This window comes from Gopherus flavomarginatus, chromosome 3 (genome assembly GCF_025201925.1).
Source record: "Gopherus flavomarginatus isolate rGopFla2 chromosome 3, rGopFla2.mat.asm, whole genome shotgun sequence".
Lineage (NCBI taxonomy): Eukaryota > Metazoa > Chordata > Testudines > Testudinidae > Gopherus > Gopherus flavomarginatus.
Window position 1 is genome coordinate 89,672,443 of NC_066619.1, and position 21,851 is coordinate 89,694,293.

General features: G+C 41.2%; 1 protein-coding gene across 2 annotated transcripts in view; it reads left to right on the plus strand.

The window, feature by feature from the left end:
- Positions 1–21,851, plus strand: part of FANCC (FA complementation group C) — a 143,385-nt gene that overhangs the window by 117,185 nt on the left and 4,349 nt on the right. For both annotated transcript variants that reach the window (XM_050945827.1, XM_050945828.1), the window contains 5 exons: positions 2,620–2,719; positions 5,912–5,987; positions 6,879–6,960; positions 9,611–9,785; positions 13,238–13,438. In XM_050945827.1, coding sequence (XP_050801784.1) covers positions 2,620–2,719; positions 5,912–5,987; positions 6,879–6,960; positions 9,611–9,785; positions 13,238–13,438 — 634 coding nt within the window. The remainder of the gene's footprint in view (positions 1–2,619; positions 2,720–5,911; positions 5,988–6,878; positions 6,961–9,610; positions 9,786–13,237; positions 13,439–21,851) is intronic.

The following is a 21,851-nucleotide window of genomic DNA, read 5'->3' on the forward strand; positions in this document are numbered from 1 at the left end:
TTCACTAGACACTATGCATTCACTGCTTCATCAAAGAAAGATGCAAATATGGGAAAAGCAATCCTACTGTCCCACTTCTGATGAAACTCCAACCCCCACTACCTTTAGAACAGTTTGAGAGTCACCTACAGTATAATAGGAATATGCAAGCACTTGAAGAATTAAAAATGGTTATCATAACTATAGTTCTTGGAGATATGTTTCATATTTTTGTCACATAACCCACCCTTCTTCCCCAATGCATCAAAATCTACCATTGCCATTCCATTGCAAAGGAAATGAAGGATAGGTGGGGTGGCTCTGCCCTTTATGCACTCCATGAGGAGCACCAGGAATGGGCAAGACTGCTCCTACTGGTATCACTAGGGAAAACTCTCCAGCACTCATGCATGAGACACTTTTACATCCCTACAGTCTAAGGAAAATGTGCAACACATCTTGCAGAACAATAATTATGAGAAGGTGAGTAACTGTTTTGTTTTTTAATTTGAAAAAGTATGTTCCCTGCTCTCTCAGTCAAACTAAGCTACACATATTAGCGATCTCTAATCTTTTCTGATAAGTCAGTCCCTACAGCCTCATGTTTGTTTTTGTTGTATTTGTCATGAGTCGCTCCAGTTTACTACTGTCCTTTTGGTAAAGTTGTAATGGAAATGAACACAATACTTCAGGTTCAGTCACACCAGAGTGCTTAGAGAGATATTGTTAGAGAAGGATTATTATTTCCTTGCTTCATGTTTATTTATGTATACTGTCCAAAATTGCATTAGCTTTTTTGAAGCCATTTTCTATTAGAAACTCACGTCTGAGTTGCTGTCCACCCCTTTGTCTCTTTCAGCATTACTGCTTCCCATGTCTCACATTCTCCCCATTGAGTTTGTGTTTTGGATTATTTTATCCCAGACATATTAGCTTTTCTTTTTGCAAGTTGAATCTTACTTGTTTTCGGCCCATGTATCTAACCTCTGGAGGTTCCCTTATGGTGTTTCTCTGTTTTTGCTGGTGATCACATCTACTTCCATTTTTGAATTTTAGCAGTATAATATGTATTCCTCTTACAGATCATTAATGCAAATGTTAAATAAGACACTAACACTGATTCTCGTGATATCCCACTAGGCCTCTTACCCTGAACTTACTACAGTGTTCCCAGGAGAAATGGAGAATCTGCTTTTTCTATCATTACATGCCTTTCAAAGAGGGGAATGGAAGGCAGCTTTCCCTGCCCTTAGCTTTAGCTGCCTTTACACTGCCTGCCCCATTTGCTCAGGTTTATTGATTATATCCGGTGGAGCAACAATACCAACTGCAGCTGTACAATATGATTTTGGTACAACAGTCATCTCTGTTCATGTTGCTGTTTACTTTTCTAAATCACTAACCAGTCACATCTCATGACTTAGCTGTAACTGTATTACTAAATGATAAAGTTCCATCTCCTTGTGTGGTCTTTTCAAATTTTTAAATCTTTTCAATCTAGATATGAATTGAGGTGAACTTTCTTTTTGGAACCTACAATAAGAGAGCAACTGTGAACAACGAACAATTTTAGGCAATGTGAATGCTATTCTTGCACCTTGCAAAACATGGCCAAGTGGATTTTACTTGTTCAATTTTAGGCCATGTCTACATGGAGACACTCAGGAAAGTTAAGGCAAGTTGACTAAAGGTATGAAGTCAATACTAATAAATTAGAGCATGTTAAAGTACCTTTCTCCTCACCCATGTTGATGATCTAATTTAGGAGTAAAGTGCATTTATTTAGCTGTAATTTGAGGGATTAAGTCACAGCAGATGGAAACCGCTTACTCCTGAATGAGGGCATCCATGTGGGGGTTTAATATGCTTTAACTTGGCCCAGGTCTACACTAGCCAGGGGGTCAACCTAAGATACGCAACTTCAGCTACACGAATAGCGTAGCTGAAGTCGGTGTATCTTAGGTCCACTTACCTGGCCGTGAGGATGGCAACGAGTTGACGCTGCCGCTCCTCTGTCGACTCCGCTTCCGCCTCTCATGAGCTGGAGTTCTGGAGTTGATGGGGAGCGTGATCAGGGATCGATTTTATCACGTCTACATCGGTTGCAATAAATCGACCCTGATAGATCGATCACTACCCGCTGATCCGGCAGGTAGTGAAGACCTGCCCTTAGGCATGTTGACATCACACCTTTAGTTCGTTCGATTTAACTTTTCTGACTTTCCCCTTATAGGCCAGCCCTGGAACTGCTTATGGGCTCTGATCCAGCTAAGCACTTAAGCAGGTGCTAAATTTTAAATATATGCGTAGTTTAATTGAAGCTTAAACTTAAGTTTGTGCTTAAGTGCTTTGCAGGATTGGATTCTTAAAAAGCCATTATTTTTATGCCAGCCTGCTTTTTAATTTTGCCCTTTTTTTCCTTCCCTACAATTTGGTGTGTGTGTGTTCTTTATAAAATGTCAAAGTGAAGTTAGTTTCTTCAGTTTTCATGCTGGCATTATAGCCTGATGAGTTCAGACACAGCTCAAGGCTACAATACAGAAAGAATGCTCATTTTCTCTTTACCTTCTTCCAGTTAAAAGATGTGTGATTAACAGACTAATAATCTGACCTGTCATAATTTAACTTTTCAATGCTCAGGAATGCACTAATGGAAACCGGTGGAACGCCAGAAGTAATGACCATAATACAGGTGTTTACACAGTGTTTTATTCAAGCTCACCAGAAGGATAACAAGCAGGTTAGTCAAGCTCTATTTTTAATAACTTTTTAATGAGAGGATATCAGATTTAGCATGAAAAGAACAATTTTAAATTTGAGAATGCTGATAGAATAAAATGAGACAAATAATGGTCTCACATTGCTGCTATAGATGGATGCCAAGACATAGTTGAGGCACTTTAACTGGCATCAAACATAGAGGTGCAAAAGCAATATGCCTTTTGCAAAACAGGAGTAATTTATTTGTTGTTATGCTGTAGGATTTCACCAACATAAGTTATCACCCCATATATTCAGCACTTAATTTATAATGAAAGAGGTGCCAGGGCTGAAGGAATTAGGTGCCAGGGCTCAAGCAACTTTTTTACATTCATAACTGATGCAGCAAGCCCAGAGGGCTATAAACTGCCAATCCTAGAGGTGCCAGGGCTCAGCCCTGGCAAGGCCTGGTGCAAATTAAGCACTGCATATATTATCTTGTTATCCTGGCCCTGCAGCATTTGCCTGCATGGTGAATTACAGCATGATCCTCAATCTTGGACTGAAAGAACGAGGAAGACCATAGGCAAGTATTTCTTTTGCAGCAGCAGGGATCCTAATGAGCACTGTGCTGAACATAATAAGAAACAAAAAACAAAGAAAAATACATACAGCGATACTAAATAGTCAGGTTTGACCATCCACGAGTTCAGATGAGGCTTAAAATTTCCCCACTCAGGATCCCATTTTCCTCTCATGGTAATTTTACACCACTCTTACTCAATTGACTGCAGTGAAATTACTTGTGTTTTTCACAATCTTAACTGAGAGGAGAATCAGCCCCTCAGAGTTTAAAATCCAAGAACAGGAGACTTGAAAATTCTAATTATATTTATAGATCACAAGCTTTCTTTAGAGTGGTAGCCGTGTTAGTCTTTATCAGCAAAAAGAACAAGGAGTACTTGTGGCACCGTAGAGACTAACAAATTTATTTGGGCATAAACTTTCGTGAGCTAAAACCCACTTCATCCAAAATTTACCAAAATTTCTCACTCTAAGCATTTCATTAATTTTTTCAGTCCAGTTTGACATGGAAGAAGCACTGGTTGGGAAGTTATTCTACTGCTGAATATATTTCACCTCTAAACAAACTTCTGAGAATTTCTACTCTGTTTGACTTCGACGTCTTTTTGGGGGGTAGTGGTTAGTGAAGGAGTGGGTCTTGGAATCCGTGATATACTTGCCTCTAATTAGCATTGTGATTAAATCTGTCTTCTAGCTTCAAGTAGTATGAATTAGGGATGAAACTGCAGTTGTCCTATTTAATACGAATAAATGCCACACATTAATTCTGTTCCACCCTGGTTGCATGTTAGCAGTATATTGTGCTGCGCCACAGAGGCACAGGGGTGGTAGGTTGGAGATCATAAGCAGAAATTCCACACTCTTCAGTTGACTGGGGGCTACATTTGTTGTGCTGGGTCTGCATGTGTTTTATGGTGAAAGTCCTTCACCTGATGACATCATGTGATGGATTATTGCCCACTTTTTTATGTGAAGCTGGCTTTAAATATGCAATTTATGTGTGCATATTCACACTACTATAATTAAGGTGGTGCCTGTGAGTATTTCCATTATAAATCTTTTTTTTCAAGAGTTTATAAATCAACTGTAAAATTTGCTACAATTTAGCATACAAGATCTCAGACTAGGAGTACTTCCTGTCTAATAAATTTGGTTTAAATCAATTTGATCATATTGTTTTTGCTTTCTGAATATTATTATTGTTGCAGACATTGTAACTCCACGCAGTATCTTTGGGAACTATTGTATTAAATTTATGAATGGTTTATAAATTCATGGGGACAGGTTACCACAGCTCCTCCAGGAACTAAAAATGGAGGGGGAGAGTGGAGGAGGAGGCATGATTAAGGCAAGTTGCTGAAACTGTAAACAACTTCAGAGAGGTACCACTCCCTGAGGGGTTAGGAGTGACCTCTGGTAGACTTCCTAAGCCTGTAGGAACTTGTGTTGTTTGTTTATATATTTTCTTTGTAACGCTTCTTAATGCTTCTTTGTAATGTACTTGTTTTAGAAAGATCTGTGTGGTAACTGCTGGCAATACACTGTTTATAGCCCTCGGGGAAAAAGCAAGTCACCGATGCTGGCCATTAGGCAGGCTGGCTTGCTGGAGTTATCCCATTGTATGGCAGGTGGCTGTGTAGCCTTGAAACCCCTGGTCAGAAGGGAGTAGTACAAGGATCCCTACCCAGAGACAGGTGACAGCTGGAGAATTGAGACCTGACCGGGCACTCCTGAATTCGACCAGAGGAGTGGGGAGGGTTCAAATATAGTTAACAGTTACCCTGAAACTGTAATAGTTATTACATGCATTTATACGATAACCATCTCTATGTCTGCATGTATTTAATGGGACATAAATTGCTCCATTAACATTTCAAATCAGAGGAACACTAAAGACTGAGAATGAAGAAGGATCTAGCCAGTTGTTTGAGAACCCAGGAATTTATAGTTCAGTTAATTGAAAAAAGGCTAGGCAAACAGATGTATCTTGAGAATTTTTCTAAGAACCGGCTTGTGTCCACAGAGGTGTGCAGAGTAGGAGAGAGTCCACAGAAAACCCTGTATTCCCCCCAATATAATGGCTGGCCACAATCACAGTCCCCTCTAATTGGTTTTCCTGCAGTCAGGTTCTAAGAAGGCAAACATCTTTATTTTGCTTTAACTCTTTTTATGCTGAAAACCGGCTTTGATTTAAAAATGAAATCAATTTTGCAGGTCAAGTTAATTCAGAATGTGGGTTGTGTCTTGTCTACTAAGCATGCTCAGTGCTGCTTTTTCTTGCGGTTTTTGGTGTGCATATTAATTGACTGCATGTATGCTTTAGTATTTTAATTAAGAATTAATTCCTATAACTCCATTTGACCAATATAGATCTTTGGAATTTTGCCAGTCTTATCATACTGATGATATGTATAGTGTCATACTTTTCTTTGTACTTTCATTTTCCTTTAAATTGCTGTTTACAAAAAAAAAAAAAAGAGGCAGAGGGGAAGACACAAAGAAAAACACATTAAAGTGAAGGGAAAGAATATCATTGCATGTATTTGTAAAATGCACATCACATTAGGTGAACCTATAATATCTTTAGGTTTTATGTTCTCGGAAGCTGACCACAAAGCTCTTTTAAAATATTGACTTTTTGTTTTAGCATAAATTTCCTCTGAAGGCCTACTTTTCTCCTCATCATCAGCATCTTGTAATAGCCTTACTCAAACATCCTTTTGGTAAGTTCTGCTTTGAATTGTTTGGAGCATTAATGGAATCTGCATTTTCATTTATTTTTCTGCACAATATATAACCTCAAAAGTAATGCACAAGGGTTACCTTAATTCTGAGTGCTTGACTTTGCCACTTTTGTAATGTTCTTTTAATGTAGGTTTTTGTGTAACTATTATATACAGTGGCATAGATTTAAATAAAATTAAAACCAAAATCAAATAAGAGTAATAGAAGAAAGGCAAATTATTTTCAATATAATAAAGCCGATTCTAGGAATTAAAACACAATTATCCAGGACTGGAAAGGTATTCAGTGTTCATGTTTTGTAAGCCCAATAATGATCATTGTGAAAACTCCCATATTCAAACATAAGATGTGTTAATGCATTGTGTTGCCTTTCTCCTCTCTGAAATCTGGAAATCTGATTTCAGTGAAGTCACAAATAAAAATAAGTTTGATCTCCCTTGTCTCTATTTATGCATATCAGAAAACTAATGTTTCATGTGATGCAGTTCTGCATGACTGGCAATTTCTGCTAAGGATGGGACACTTAACTGAGATAACTGAGAGATACTAGATTAGTATTGAGGAGAAACTATATATATATGTGTGTGTGTGTCCATGTGTATGTATGCGCACGCGCACACTTATGCTTAATTTGATAAATAGCCTGAGCTTTAGTCCTGTATTTTGCAAATGAATTTTTGTCCTAAGAATATAAAGTAATTTATTATAGATGTGGTTGAAAACTATGGGAAAGTTTAAAAATGAGAAGCAATTATTGAAGACTGAATCATGTGTCTAGCAAGTTCTAGTTCTAGCTTGATACCATACCAAATATTGTTCTGTTTTAACCTGTTTCATTAAGTTCAACTTTTCTTCTTATTGTTTTCCAGATTTGCCAGCTACACTCTGGTCTCAGCACCTGAAATACATTACTGACATGCTTAAAGCAATAATAGAAGATAAAAGCGTTAGGTAAATAAAAATAGTTAGACTATCCTTCATTATTTCTTCTTCTTCTATTACTTTGTGAAAAGTCATGTGGGTCATAATCTTGGTTGATTAATTTTTAGTTATATTTAGATGCCATTTTCTTCTTAGTTCCCAAATACAGCCTCTGTTGAAGGATAGGAAAATAGGATATCCTAGGATATAAGGAGGCCTTCTAAACTATGAACCTGATTTTCAGAGGTCTCAAGCACCCACAGCTCAAGTCAATGAGCACTTCAGAAAATCAGACCTTATAGTTGCAACCTGTGACAGGGTCCACTCACTGCTAAGGGCACCTCCTCCTAGCCACCCTGGGGATTAGCTCCTTCCAGATCTGAGGCCCCTTTCTGCTGCATGCTGCACACTCTGTTGCTGCTCTCTCTTTCCCTCTCTGAAACTCAGGCTGCTCCCTCTTCCTGACTTGGCCCTCCATCCAGGTCCTTATGGGTATTTCCTTAGGTTAGTGGCAGGTCCCAACCACTGCTAATAAGAGTTCTTCCATTAGACTTATTAGCAGCAACCAGGGTATTTACGAAGAAGTTTGCAATAGTAGCAGCAGAGGCCTGTTGCAATGGCTCCATTGCCATCCATATCTAGATGACTGGCTCCTGACAGGAAGGTCCTATCTAGAAGTTTTGACATGGAGCAGCAATGATGTCAATCTCCTAATGGCCCTGGGAATTGATATAAACAAGTCTACCCTAAAACTGACACAAACCATAGAATTCATAGGAGCGACTCTAGACAAGAGCTGTGTGGTGTATGTGCCAAGAAAACAGTATGTACACAATAGTGATTATTCTCCCTTGATGTGGTGAAAAGACCCCAAGCGCATATGCATGGAAGTTCTCCTCTTCCCGCCTATACCTGAGAAAAAGCTATTACAGATGCCTCCCAACTGGACTGGAGAGCCCACATGTATGACTCACAGCATAAGGCACCTGGATGCCTCGAGAGACCAGAATGCAAATAAATCTCCTGGAGCTGAGAGCTGTCTGGGAAGCCTGCAAGGCGTTCATAGCACTCATGATTCTGACATATCCTAGTAATGTCCAACAAGATAACAACCATGCTCTATCGGGGTTCTCAAACTGGGGGTCGTGACCCCTCAGGGAGTCACAAGGTTCTTACATGGGGGGGTCGCGAGCTGTCAGTCTCCACCCCAAGCCCCGCTTTGCCTCCAGCATTTATAATACTGTTAAATATGTAAACAAGTGTTTTTAATTTATACGGCGGGGTCACACTCAGAGGCTTTCTATGTGAAAGAGGTCACCAGTACAAAAGTTTGAGAACCACTGCTCTATATTAACAAACAGAGAGGGCTAAATCCATCCTTCTATACATGGAGATATTTAACTTATGGAACTCTTGCATCCAACACCACTGTGATCCTAAGACCCCCTCAGTGCCAACTGGCAAAGGGTTCACTGTTCTGTGACAACAACTTCTATTAAGCCTGAAAAACCTGCTACACCTAATATGCTGTTTTCATGGTTTTATCCATAAATAGGATCTTGTAAGGTATCAAATGGAAACTGGTGACACATAAACATTGTGAGACATATGTATGGATGATATTTAAGAATTTGTATAGAAAGTTGTATGTATTGAAAAATTATATTTCAGAATCTGTGTCCCAGGCAGGGTAGATATCAAGTTTTCCCTAGAAAAAGGAATGTTGGTTTATCTGTCTACCTAGGTTCATTTGTAAATGAAGCCTTGTAAGTCAATACAATGGAAACTGCCTTTACAGAGGAGGGTAATTCTGACTCTGGAAATAAAGACAATGAACTCTGGAAAATATAAGGAAAAGCAAAAGGATGTTCTGTTATCCATTTCACTGAGAAACCTGGGCAGGGAGTGTGGGGAGAATGATTCATGAGTGTTGTGGATCCTGGTTTGACTGAAAACCAGCAAGCTTTGCAGAAAAAGCTCAGCTGAGAGACTGTTTTAGACAAAGGTTTGTATCCTGTTAAAAGTAAGTCTTGGTCTAGTAGAAGCCTGTTATACTTTTGTTTCATTTGTAACCTGTTGTTGTTATTCATGCTCACTATCTCTTAAATCTACATTTGTTAATAAATTTTTGTTATAAATAGATTACAGTGCTGTGTTGTTATATTGGAGCTGAAATTCAATTGACGCAAACAAGTTGGTGTATATGTACTATGCCCTTGGGAGTAGTGAACCTGGTAATTACTGTGTGTGTCCAGTGACAGAGGCTGGAGGCTACAGTGGAGATGCTTCTGAGGAGTTCTGAGGTATACCTAGTGTTTTACCTGAAAAGCAAAGTAGCGTCTGAGTGCTGAAGGGTTGGTGGTGTCAGGGAGCTGTCATCCACCTACCACAACAAAGACTCTCTCTCACTGAGGCAGGTGGGTAACACAGTGACTTACAGTCCTGGCACCTCAAGAAAGTGTCACAGCCACGTTACTGTGTCAACAGTATCGCTCTCAGCTGTTCACAGTTCATGGGTGGACAACCTGAGCAAGTACTTTAGCACTGATCACAAGTGGGAACTGCACAATTCCTTAAACAGCATCTTCACCCAATGGGGAACCTCTGCTTGGAACCTTTTTGCATCCCACAAGAATGTGAATAGCCAGCAAAACTGAAATGTATTTTGATTCTTTTGCAGATCTTACACTGACCTCTTTGAGAGCTGGTTTTTGTTTGTTCATTTTGGAGAATGGGCTGATATCGCTGTAGAGCAGTTGCTGAAGTCTGAAGATGAATCCTCAGATACTTTTCTGTGGCTGCTGGCATTTTACTACAATCCACACAGTGATAAAGAGCAGAGGACTCAAATTCTGGTGGGTTGTGTAGCCATGGCTGAGAGTATTTAGCCAATTGTATACCTGAAAATTGTCATGCATCCGACAAAGTGGGTATTCACCCACGAAAGCTCATGCTCCAAAATGTCTATTAGTCTGTAAGGCGCCATAGGACTCTTTGCTGCTTTTACAGATCCAGACTAATAGGCTACCCCTCTGATACCTGAAAATTGAGGCATTTATGTGGGAAAGCGGCTGGAGTTTGCAGGGTCCTCCTAGAATTGTAAAATTCTGCAGTAGAGGGGATCCAAGATAATTTTTGTGGCTCTTTCAACTGTGAACATTTAGAAACTGAGTTTGTCAAATGTACTGTAGGTCAGAATGCCTTTATTTACTTTTCTTCTGAAAAATATGACTGTAACAAATCAGTTTGATTGGTACACCTATAACTCCTCCTTTTGAATCTGTGTGGCAGGATTTCAGAGCTCCTATGACGTAGAGTCCTGTAGGACAGCCATGCTTTACAAGTGAGAGCACTAATAATAATAACAGTGCAGCATTCTTCATTCACATTCAGCAGCAGTGAATCTGATCTAACATTATCTATCTAATTTGATTTCTGTTGCACCTGTCATAGAATCTAGGCAGTGATCTGATGATGTAATTCAGTCTTTCTTATATTAACTTGTGCCATGGCTACTTAGTTTTGTTTTAAACACTAAGGGTATGTCTATACTACCTGCTGGATCGGCGGGCAGTGATCGATCTTTCGGGGTTCGATGTATTACATCTCGTCTAGATGTAATACATCGATCCCCGAACGCGCTCCCTGTTGACTCCGGAACTCCACCAGGGCGAGAAGTGGAAGCGGAGTCGACGGGAGCGGCAGCTGTCGATCCCACGCCCTGAGGACGTGAAGTAAGTCAATGTAAGTCAGTCTAAGATACGTCGACTTCAGCTACGCTATTCTCGTAGCTGAAGTTGTGTATCTTAGATTGATTCTCCCCCAGTGTAGACCAGACCTAAAGGTCTGATTCTCTATTCCACTCACCATAGGAACAGAGAGGAGAAGGACAAAGGTGGGCCTTATGCTAGCTTTGCACTTTCCTATTCTGGAGCCAGCATGGGACCTATTGGATGCCCTGAGTAAGTTAAAGCAGCCTAAGAACTGCACTAATTTACCCTTAGCTACCTGTGACTGTAGGGACTATTGCAGCAGGCAGGAATAGTTGGAGTACAGCTGCATTCTGACCACATACCCTATCCTTACATATGGATGGTGGAGGCATGTATAGTACACAGCTGTTATCCCAGTTCTACCCAACCCAGGGAATCCTCCTTTGCCACAGATATTCCCTAGTGTTTAAATTTTGCATCATATGGGCCCTTTGCCAGACCCATGTGAAGAGGAAGTAGCACAATGCACAATCAGGTCTTGAGCAGATAGTCTTTTCTTGGTGTTAGTTAAAACCTCAAGTTATCACACAGAATTAAAGTTCTTTGTGTTTCTGAAAAGGATCTTGGACATTTTGTTTGGATATCAGAAGACACTATTTAATAACTCTGGTTATTATACTTGTGTTTATTTTACTTTAACTAATATAAGAATGTGTGCTCAAGTGTCATAATTAGGATAATTGATACTTCCATTATAAATGTTTGTTTTTAAAGACTTATACTTCAGCATAAAAAAATCCCTTATAAATGGGAGGAAGGTGCTAACTTTTTTAATAATCAAACATGGCACACTTCTGTAGAAAAAGATAATAGTTTCTCTGTAAATCACAATGAAAGCAATACTGAATTAGGATGCAAGTCCTTTGGATATAGATATTGTATCTGATCTCAATGGAAGACCTTGTCTTTTTGCAAAGTTTTTCATGTATTTCCCTTGAGAATACCAGTCTGATAATAGAAAAAAATCACTTTCTGTTTGAGACAAATTGGTTTAACTCATTTGTTGGTTTTGTTTTGTGGCAGGGAGTGGTGGGGAAAGGACAGTACTCCATATGCGTGGAGGGATCCCGGTGTCTATTGTTTCCCTCCCCCTTTCTTAGTGCTTCATACTGTTATTCCTGTTTCATTAAAGTCCTGATCGCTCCCCAAGAGTGCACTTTAAAGTTGTAGTTTCTTCACCACCTTGTTCCTAACTTGCCACTGCTCAGTCAAAATATCTGCCCCCTACCCCCGGCCCCACCTCCTTCTTTTCTCTAGTCCTAGCACAGGGGAATGAGAACATAGAGAGAAAAGAATGTGAAGACTGATAGGTATGGGAGCCTGTAGTCATTTCAGCAGAGAGGAGGAGAGGAGGACTTTGTAGCACCTGGTAGGAAAGACTGAAACACTGCAACCAGACATATATTAACATATGCAGCACTAAACGGAAGCTGAAAGCATAACATCTGCTTTGAATGTCATGGAGTAGTGAGGCACGATTTAAAATCCAAAATATTTTTAGCATTAAAGCGGTCTAGATATATTGAATGGTGGAATCAGTGCAGGTGTAGTGAAATGGGAAGGAGTAAGATTCAGGTGCGCTTGTTTGGAGGCAATCCAATCTCAGTGGAACAATAACATTTCATTATGTCTCATAAACTTTTATTGTGATCTCATTAGTGCCATATAGCATCCCTAGTGCAACCTGGAACAGACTTCAATGAGAAATTATCTTTCCAGTAAAGCAAACTCTTTCAGGCTAGTATATATAGAAATGTTAATGTGAAAAAATCAGTAAGTGCAAGGAAACAAATAGCTAAAAGTAAAATGAACTCACAAACACTGGTGGGGCTGGTGTCCTACTCCTCTTAGTTCTAGGTGATATGTTTTGCTTTTGTCCTTATGTTTCCTGTCTTTTATGTAATGAACAATATAATTACAATGAAATATGTTTTTTAATAGCTGCTTATGATGAACTAACAACTTCTATTATGCGGACACCAAAATCTTCATTCTCTGTTTTGATGGTACATTTATATTGGCTGTTCCAAGAGGCAGAGGAAATAAACATGTTGCAAGTAGTACAGGAAGAAGCCAAAATCTGTCATTCTTATCAGAATGTTTTTCAGTTGAGGTCAGATTACATGGGGGTTTAATTGATTTGTAGCTGCAATATTGAAGTGAGCCTTCTGTTCTTTTTCCCACAATGTAAAAATCTGACTACATTCTACTGAGGGATTTTCTCCATTTCCTTTCATTACAAAAAAGGTCAAAACTTGGCTCAATGCCTTGGCTGCTTAGTTTGCAAGACCAAAGAACGTAAAGAATTTTCCATTTTGTCCATTTGTTTGCGTGAACCAGCGTAAGCAAAATGTGCACTGCCCTTCCTTCCCTGTTCTCTGCAGTGCCTCTGAAACGCAAGCTCTTGACGTATTTTTGGGTTTTCTCCCAAGGATTCTCATGTCTATTAGTGAACAAATCTCATAAAAAAACCCACCATAAACACAACTTTTACTCTTCTCTGATCCTTTATCTTTTGAAATTGTTCCCTACAGGTAGAAGCTCGAGCAGTGTATGATCGTCTGATGATGCTCTTTAGCTGTACAACCCTCTCCGTCACAGATCTGCAGGCTGCAGCTAGCACTAAAACAGATAAAAGGCAACCTTGCACCAAACACCTTGTCAGGCATCTTCTGATTAGTTTTCTGCTCTTTTCTTCTGGTGGACACAAGATTGCCCAAGAGTTTATTTCTCATGTAAGTGTTTCCATGTTTTTCAACAAGGTTTTTTTTGTATTATTCACATGTTGAAAATTTCTCCTTCTTACGAAAAAGCTGATCACAGAGAATTAAAGAAAATTATGCTAACCTAATTAAGAATTAGAGCCAAAATATTCTCCTCCTTGATGATGCTTCCACAGGGTCCCATTGGAGAAGCTATGGAGCCACAGAAATGTTTTGAGTAGTAGCTGACAATACAGGAGTGTATGTAGTTCCCTTGCACCTTACATTCTATAGATTTAGACCATGTCTACACTATCACGTCGGCAAGACTTATGTTGCTCTGGCATGTGAAAAAACACACCCGAATGACATAATTTTCGCTAGCATAAGTGGTAGTGTGCATAGCACTATGTTGGCGGGAGAGCTTCTCCCACCAACATAGCTGCCACCACTTGTTGTGGGTGGTTTTATTATGTCAACAGGAGAGCTCTCACCTTTCAGCATAGAGCAGCTACATGAAAGATCTTACAGCGACGCAGCTGCATCAGCTCAGCTGTGCTGCTGTAACTCTAATGCAGGCATAGCCTAAGTGTGTATACACTTTGCCCTCCTAGACATCAATCACTTCCAATGATAGATAATGTGGAAAAAGCTGAAGTACTCAATGCTTTTTTTGCCTCGGTCTTCACAGACAAGGTCAGCTCCCAAACTGCTGCACTGGGTAACACAGTATGGGGAGGAGGTGAGCAGCCCTCAGTGGTGAAAGAACAGGTTAAGGACTATTTAGAAAAGCTGGACATGTACAAGTCCATGGGTCCAGATCTAATGCATCCGAGGGTGCTGAGGGAATTGGCTGATGTGATTGCAGAGCCATTGGCCATTATCTTTGAAAGATCGTGGCGATCAGGGGAGGTCCTGGACGATTGGAAAAAGGCAAATATAGTGCCCATATTAAAGGGAAGAAAGAACCTGGAGAACTATAGACCGGTCAGCTCACTTCAGTCCCCAGCAAAATCATGGAGTAGGTCCTCAACGAATCCATTTTGAAGCACTTGGAGGAGAGGCAGGTGATTAGGAACAGTCCGCATGGATTCACCAAGGGCAGGTCATGCCTGACCAACCTGATTGCCTTCTATGATGAAATAATTGGCTCTGTGGATATGGGGAAAGCGGTGGATGTTGATGTCAGATGCTACCGGTGTGGTGCTCTGCTCTGTTCAATGTTGATATCACTCGGCTGTGTGCGTGTGTTCCCTCTGTGTGCCGTCCCTGCTCTTCGAAGATAGCTGACACAGCAAACCCCGAGAGAATCCCCAGTGACCACAGAGTCTAGTAAGGTACGAAGACACTTCGGCCAGGTTTATTGTCAAACGAAGCACAATGATAGTTCCCTCTAGATTTTACTCTACAGGACGTACTACGAGTATGTGCCCCCTGGCAATGGACTCAGCTCAGTCAGTGGCGGAACTTTCCACTGCCCCGTAGGCTGGACAAAGACACCGCCCCAGTGATGCATTCTTATACACAGGTACAAACAAGTTACACATCACTCCTGACGTATTGAGGTGCAACCCCTCTACGTAGCAAGGTACAACCCCTCTACATAGTAAGGGGCCGCCTCTCACCTTGGGATGGGTCAGCCTGTTCCTTGTTATCTGTGTGGAGTGTACAAGTATGCGAATGTTCTGATATCTGGTGTTCAGTACCTTTTAGATATGTCTCTTTTTGCAGCATCAGCCCTTCCTTGCCAGCTTCTGTGAGCAGGGCCTGCCTCTAGCTCACAGCTTAACTTTGCTTTTATGTTAGCAAAGTCTTGACCATTAATTTAGCTCAGGCCTCAGGCCTCATACTGGGCCTTTGATACCAAGGTTTATATCTCAGGGCCTCTTCTAACTACAGGTGTGATATATCTTGACTTTAGCAAAGCTTTTGATGCGGTCTCCCACAGTATTCTTGCCAGCAAGTTAAAGTAGTATGGATTGGATGAATGGGACTATAAGGCGGATAGAAAGCTGTTCAGATTGTCGCGCTGAACTGGTAGCGATCAATGGCTCGATGTCTACTTGGCAGCAGATATCAAGCAGAGTGCCCCACGGGTTGGTCCTGGGGCCGGTTTTGTTCAACATCTTTATTAATGATCTGGATGATGGGATGGATTGCACCCTCAGCAAGTTCGCAGATGATACTAAGATAGGGGGAGAGGTAGATACGCTGGAGGGTAGTGATAGGGTCCAGAGTGACCTAGACACATTAGAGGATTGGGCCAAAAGAAACCTGATGAGGTTCAACAAGGACAAGTGCAAAGTCCTGCACTTAGGAAGGAAGAATCCCATGCACGCTGGGGACTGACTGGCTAAGCAGCAGTTCTGTAGAAAAGGACCTGGGGATAACAGTGGATGAGATACTGGATATGAGTCAGCAGGGTGCCCTTGTTGCCAAGAAGGCCAACGGCATATTGAGCTGTATTAGTGGGAGCATTGCCAGCAGGTCAAGGGAAGTGATTATTCCCCTCTATTCGGTACTGGTTAGGCCACATCTGGAGCATTGTGTCCAGTTTTGGTCCCCCCACTACAAAGGGATGGGATGTGGACAAATTGGTGAGAGTCCAGCGGAGGACAACAAAAGTGATCAGGGGACTGGAGCACATGACTTACAAGGTGAGGCTGAGGGAACTGGGGTTATTTAGTCTGCAGAAGAGAAGAGTGAGGGGGGATTTGATAGCAGCCTTCAACTACCTGAAGGGGGGTTCCAAAGAGAATGGAGCTAGGCTGTTCTCAGTGGTGGCAGATTACAGAGCAAGGAGCAATGGTCTCAAGTTGCAGTGGGGAGCTCTAGGTTGGTGTCAACGTATTTTTCCCTCAATTTGAACTTTAGCGTCCAAAAGTGGGGACCTGCATGTACCCTTCTAAGCTTAATTCCTAGCTTAGATCTGATAGCGCCGCCACCAGCCAAAATATAGTGTTTGGCACACTTTCTGTTCCCCCAAAACCTTCCCTGGGGAACCCAAGACCCAAACCCCTTGGGTCTTAAAACAAGGAGAAATAAACCATCCCCCCTCCTTTCCCCCTCCCAGACTTCCCCCTCCCTGGGCTACCCTGAGAGACTACATTGATCCAAACTCCTTGGATCTTAAAACAGAGAGGAATTAACCTCCCCCCCCCTTTCCCCCCTACCAATCCCTGGTGAGTTCAGACCCAATCCCCTTGGGTCTTAAACAAGGGGAAAAAAATCAATCAGGTTCTTAAAAAAGAAAGCTTTTAATTAAAGAAAGAAAAAAGTAAAAATTATCTCTGTAAACTCAGGATGGAAAATGTTTACAGGGTATTCAGCTCCTCCCCCTTAGCCTGAGATTAAAAGTTACAGCAAACAGAGGTAAAACTCCTTCCAGCAAAATACACATTCATGAGTTAAGAAAACAAACATAAGACTAATCTGCCTTTTCTAGCTAGTACTTACTATTTTGAACATGAGAGACTGTTTCAGAAAGATTGGAGAAAGACCTGGTTGCACGTCTGGCCCCTCTTAGCCCCAAGAGCGAACAACGAACAAAACAAACAGCACAAACAAAGACTTCCCTCCACAGAGATTTGAAAATATCTTGTCCCTTCATTGGTCCTCTGGTCAGGTGTCAGCCAGGTTCACTGAGCTTCTTAACCTTTTACAGGTAAAAGAGAAATTAACCCTTAACCATCTGTTTATGACAGTTGGATATTAGGAAACACTATTTCACTAGGAGGGTGGTGAAACACTGAAATGGTTTACCTAGGGAGATGGTGGAATCTCCATCCTTAGAGGTTTTTAAGACTCGGCTTGACAAAGCCCTGGCTGGGATGATTTAGTTGGTGTTGATCCTGCTTTGAGCAGGGGGTTGGACTAGATGACCTCCTGAGGTCTCTTCCCACCGTAATATTCTATGATTCCCACTTTGTTTAGCAGCTGGAGTGGTTATGGAACCATCCACTGCCCATTTTCCTGTAAATTAGGTAGCATTAATTAGTGTTAGCACTGAATAGGTGATGGGAATTGGGGTTTTAGGGAGACTGGAGAGGAGGATGTTTTAGTAGCTGAGATAAGATATAATGAGACCTTGAATGAAAGAGTTAGCTATGGGGATGGAAAGAAAAGAATGTGTGCTGAAGATGTTGAGGAGGGAAAAGTGACAGAATCTGGCAGTGACCTGCCTGTGAGGGGCAGAAGACAGGGAGGAATCAAAAATATTCCTTCAATTGCAGGCATAAGTGATAGGGTGGGGTAATAGAGGTGTCAATAGCCATAGAGAATGGGGGAAGAAGAGAAGATAATATGGCTAAGACTCAACTCCTTTGGTGAAATCCTGGCTCCACTGAAGTCAATTAGAGCTTTACTCATTGAGTAATTGCCCATGTGGGTGCCAGTTCTGGTGTACATGTGTCCCAGTGCATGTGAGATCAAATTCTTTTGGCCAGCCGTGTCCCTTGAGTCTGTGTCCTGGATGCCCTTCAGCTCCCCAATCCCCTATACAGGCATAAAGGGCAGAGTGGGCCCAACCGTCCTTCAGTTTCTCTTAATGACCTGTGGCTGCGAGATGGAACATTTGGCAGTGTATCTTGCCCACTGTGTGATTAAATCCCTTCATATAAACAGTATATTAGTCAAGGTTAGGATAGGAAGAGGGAATGCAGAGCTATGATACCAAGCTGAGACAACTCCTAAACAAGTGCCAGGAGTGGAATATTAAGCTGAATGCAGGCAAGCTGAAGCTGAGGAGAACAGAGGTCCCCTACATCAGACATCTGTTGACTTTTGAGGAAATCTGGCCAGACCCTGGAGAACTGTGAGCCATTGAGGAAATGCCAAGACCAACGGATCTGAAGGGAATCTAGCAATTTATAGGAATGGCCAACTGTCTTTACGGATTCTGCACACACCTATCAGAAGCCTGTGAGAGCCTTTGAGACAGTTAAAACCCAGTGATGCAGCATGAGGATAGTTAGAGACCCAAGAGACCTATTTTTAAAAATGTAAATAAATTATAAGTGGTGCATCAGTCCTGTACTGTGGAGAATCTAGAGCTACAGTATGATGCCTCAGAAGGAGGTCTAGGAGCAACACTAATGCAATGCCCATAGCTTTTGCTACTTAGAGCCCTGGCAGACACAAAAAGGGGATATGTTCAGATAAAAAAGGAACTACATGCTGTGCTCTATGGAATGGAATGATTCCTTCAGGTTACTTTTTGGCACAAGGTAGACATGCAGTCTGATTATCAGTTATTAGAAAGCATCATGAAGAAGCCACAGCTGAGTGCACCCAAGCAGCTACAGTGCATGTTACAGGATCTCCAGCTCTATGACATGAAGTCTGCCCAGGAAAGTCACTACTGGTGGCAGGTACACTAAGCAGTGGGCATACCTTCCAGAGTACAACACACAGAGAGTGTATCAACATGCCGCAGTACCTTCCCATCTCTGATGGGAGGTTCCAGGCAATCCAACAAAGCACTGACCAGTATGGAGTGCCACAGGCAGTAACACAGTTAATAGTTCAGGGATGGCTAGATTGAAGAGAGCAAGTGCCATAGGAGATGACCCCCCTATTGCTATGTGAGGGATGAGTTGTGTATGCAAGATGAGGCCAAGACCAAGACAAGGACTTAGAAAGAGCCTTAGATACCGGATAGCCTAATGTAGAAGAAACAGGGTTTATGACCAACACAGAGGACCAATAGGAACCACCCAACAGAAAGGAGACAGAAATAGGGTGTGGAACCAAGTCCCCTACCAACGGGATAGTAGTTAGAAAACCAGCACACTTGAAGGAATATTATGTCTAAAACACTGCAACAGACTGGTAAAGACCATCTTCCTAGGGTGGGCTATGTGTTAGCAAGTCAGCAAATGCATGCACAAATGATATAACAACAACAAAAGTTTAAAAGGAAAAATGTAGCAACCTACCTAGAACTGAGAGGGAGGAGCACAGGTTGCAGGTGGGAAGAATTTGGATGACATATCAGAAAGCCAATCTGTGTGCCTATGGCTGGAATGCTAGCTGGAGTTGCAGAACCTCTGTAAATAGTTGTGTTGATAAAGACCCAGTTTCATTTTAGAAACTTGGAGACCTCTTATGAAACGAAGACCTTTCAGGAACACATTGAGGGCGAGGCTATCACTTTTCAAAGACTATAGTATTTAACTAGATAAGTCCTGCTACAAGTTAGCCAGGTTAGCTCCACCTGTGCACATTACAGGTCACTCCAGCTGGGCTCAGGCAGCCTCTTACTTCCTTAAGAGGCAGCCCTGTTACAACCCTTTTGTAAAAGGAAATCATGCCTCACCAGTATATTAGAATTCTTTGAGGGAGTCTGCAAAAGTGATCCAGTTGATACAGTGTACTTGGACTTTCAGAAAGCCTTTGACTAGGTCCCACACCACAGGCTCTTAAGCAAAGTAAACAGTTATGGGATAAGAGGGAAGGGTCCCCTCATGGTTCAGTAAGTGGTTAGAAGATAGGAAACAAAGCCTAGGAATAAATGGGCAGTTTTCAAAGCAGAGAGAGATAAATATTAGGGTCCCCCAAAGGCCTATATTGGGACTTGTGGTGTTCATCATATTCATAAATGATCCAGAAAAGGGAGTGAACAGTGAGGTGCCAAAATTTCCGTGTGATCAAAATTACTCAATATAGTTAAGTCCAAAACTGGCTGTGAAGAGTTATAAAGGGATCTCATAAAACTGGGTGACTGGGCAACAAAATGGCAGATGAAATTCAATGTGGATAAATACAAAGTAATGCACATTGGAAAACACAATCCCAACTATACATACAAAATGATGGGGGTCTAAATAAGCTGTTGTCACTCAAGAAAGAGATTTTGGAATCATCATGGATAGCTCTTTGAAAAATATCTACTCAATTTTCAGTGGCAGTCAAAAAACTAACAGAATGTTAGGAGCCGTTAGGAAAAAGACAGCTAATAAGACAGAAAATATCGTAATGCCACTATATAAATCCATGGTACACCCAGACCTTGAATACTGCATGTAGTTCTGGTTGCCCCATCTCAAAAAAGATATATTAGAATTGGCAAAAGTACAGAGAAAGGCAACAAAAATGATTAGGGGTCTGGAACAGCTTCCATATGAGGAGAGATTATAAAGACTAGACTGTTCATTTTAGAAAAGAGATGACTAAGTAGGGATATGATAGAGTTCTATAAAATCATGACTGATGTGGCGAAAGCGAATAAGAAAGTGTTAAGGAAGTTCACATGACACGAGAACCAGAGGTCACCCAATGAAATTAATAGACAGCAGGTTTAAAACAAACCAAAGTACTTCTTCGCACAACACACAGTCAACCCGTGGAACTGATTGTGGAACTTATGTTGTGAAGGCCTAAAGTATAACTGTGTTCAAAAAAGAATTAGATAAATTCAAGGAGGATAGGTCCATCAATGGCAATTAGAAAAGATGGTTAGGGACACAACCCCATGTTCTGGGTGTCCCTAACCCTCTGACTGCCAGAAGCTGGGACTAGATGGCAGAAGATGGATTACTTGAAAATTGCATGTTCTGTTCATTCCCTCTGAAATATCTGGCACTCTGAGCTAGATGCACCATTGATCTGACCCAGTAATGACCCTTCTTATGTTCCTAGAAATTTGCAGGACACTACGTGGTGATCTGTCCACATGTTCTTCCAAAACTATTTCTTAGTTGAGACTTGCATGTTGGATGCTTGCTTTGGTAGAGCTCTCCTGCAATCCTCATTAAAATAGGACTCCTACCATCCACCTCCAAGACAGGGGGTACTAGTCACAATAGTAGGATCCATGTGGACAAATAATTGAAGAAGAAAGAACAGTTACTTATTCCAATTCAAAATGGTGCTACAGTGGCTGTCTTACCTTACAGAGGTAAGACAGCCACTGTAGCATAATTGTGAATTGGAATATTTCACTTTTGGGCATTCATTTTTTTGACAAAAATATCAATATGTTCTCCAAAAAACAAGTTACTTATTTTAAATTAACTGTGGTTCATTGAGATGTATTGTCCACATGACTCCCACAACCCGCTTTCCTTCCCCGTTTGCATTGAGTCCTATAGCTCTGGAATTCTCTATTGGCAAAGGAACTGAGAGACAATTGGACCCACTCTGGCCTTTATGCCCTTGGATGGAGAAGGCATATGAGAATATCCAGGGCATGAGCATGGCCTCAATGGATACAGTGGTCAAAATAATCTGATAGTTGCGCACATGGGGAATGTGTGCCCCAGCACTAGGATCCATTCGGAGAACTGCATTTATATAATCCTACACTTGCAGAAGAGTGGACAAGATGTTCAATAAATCCTTCCCATTATTAACTAATTTCTTTCTAAGTTTGTGTGGAACACAGCTATAATATTGCATATTTAAATACTCCAACTCTTAAGTCCTGTAATTAAATAATACTCATTTC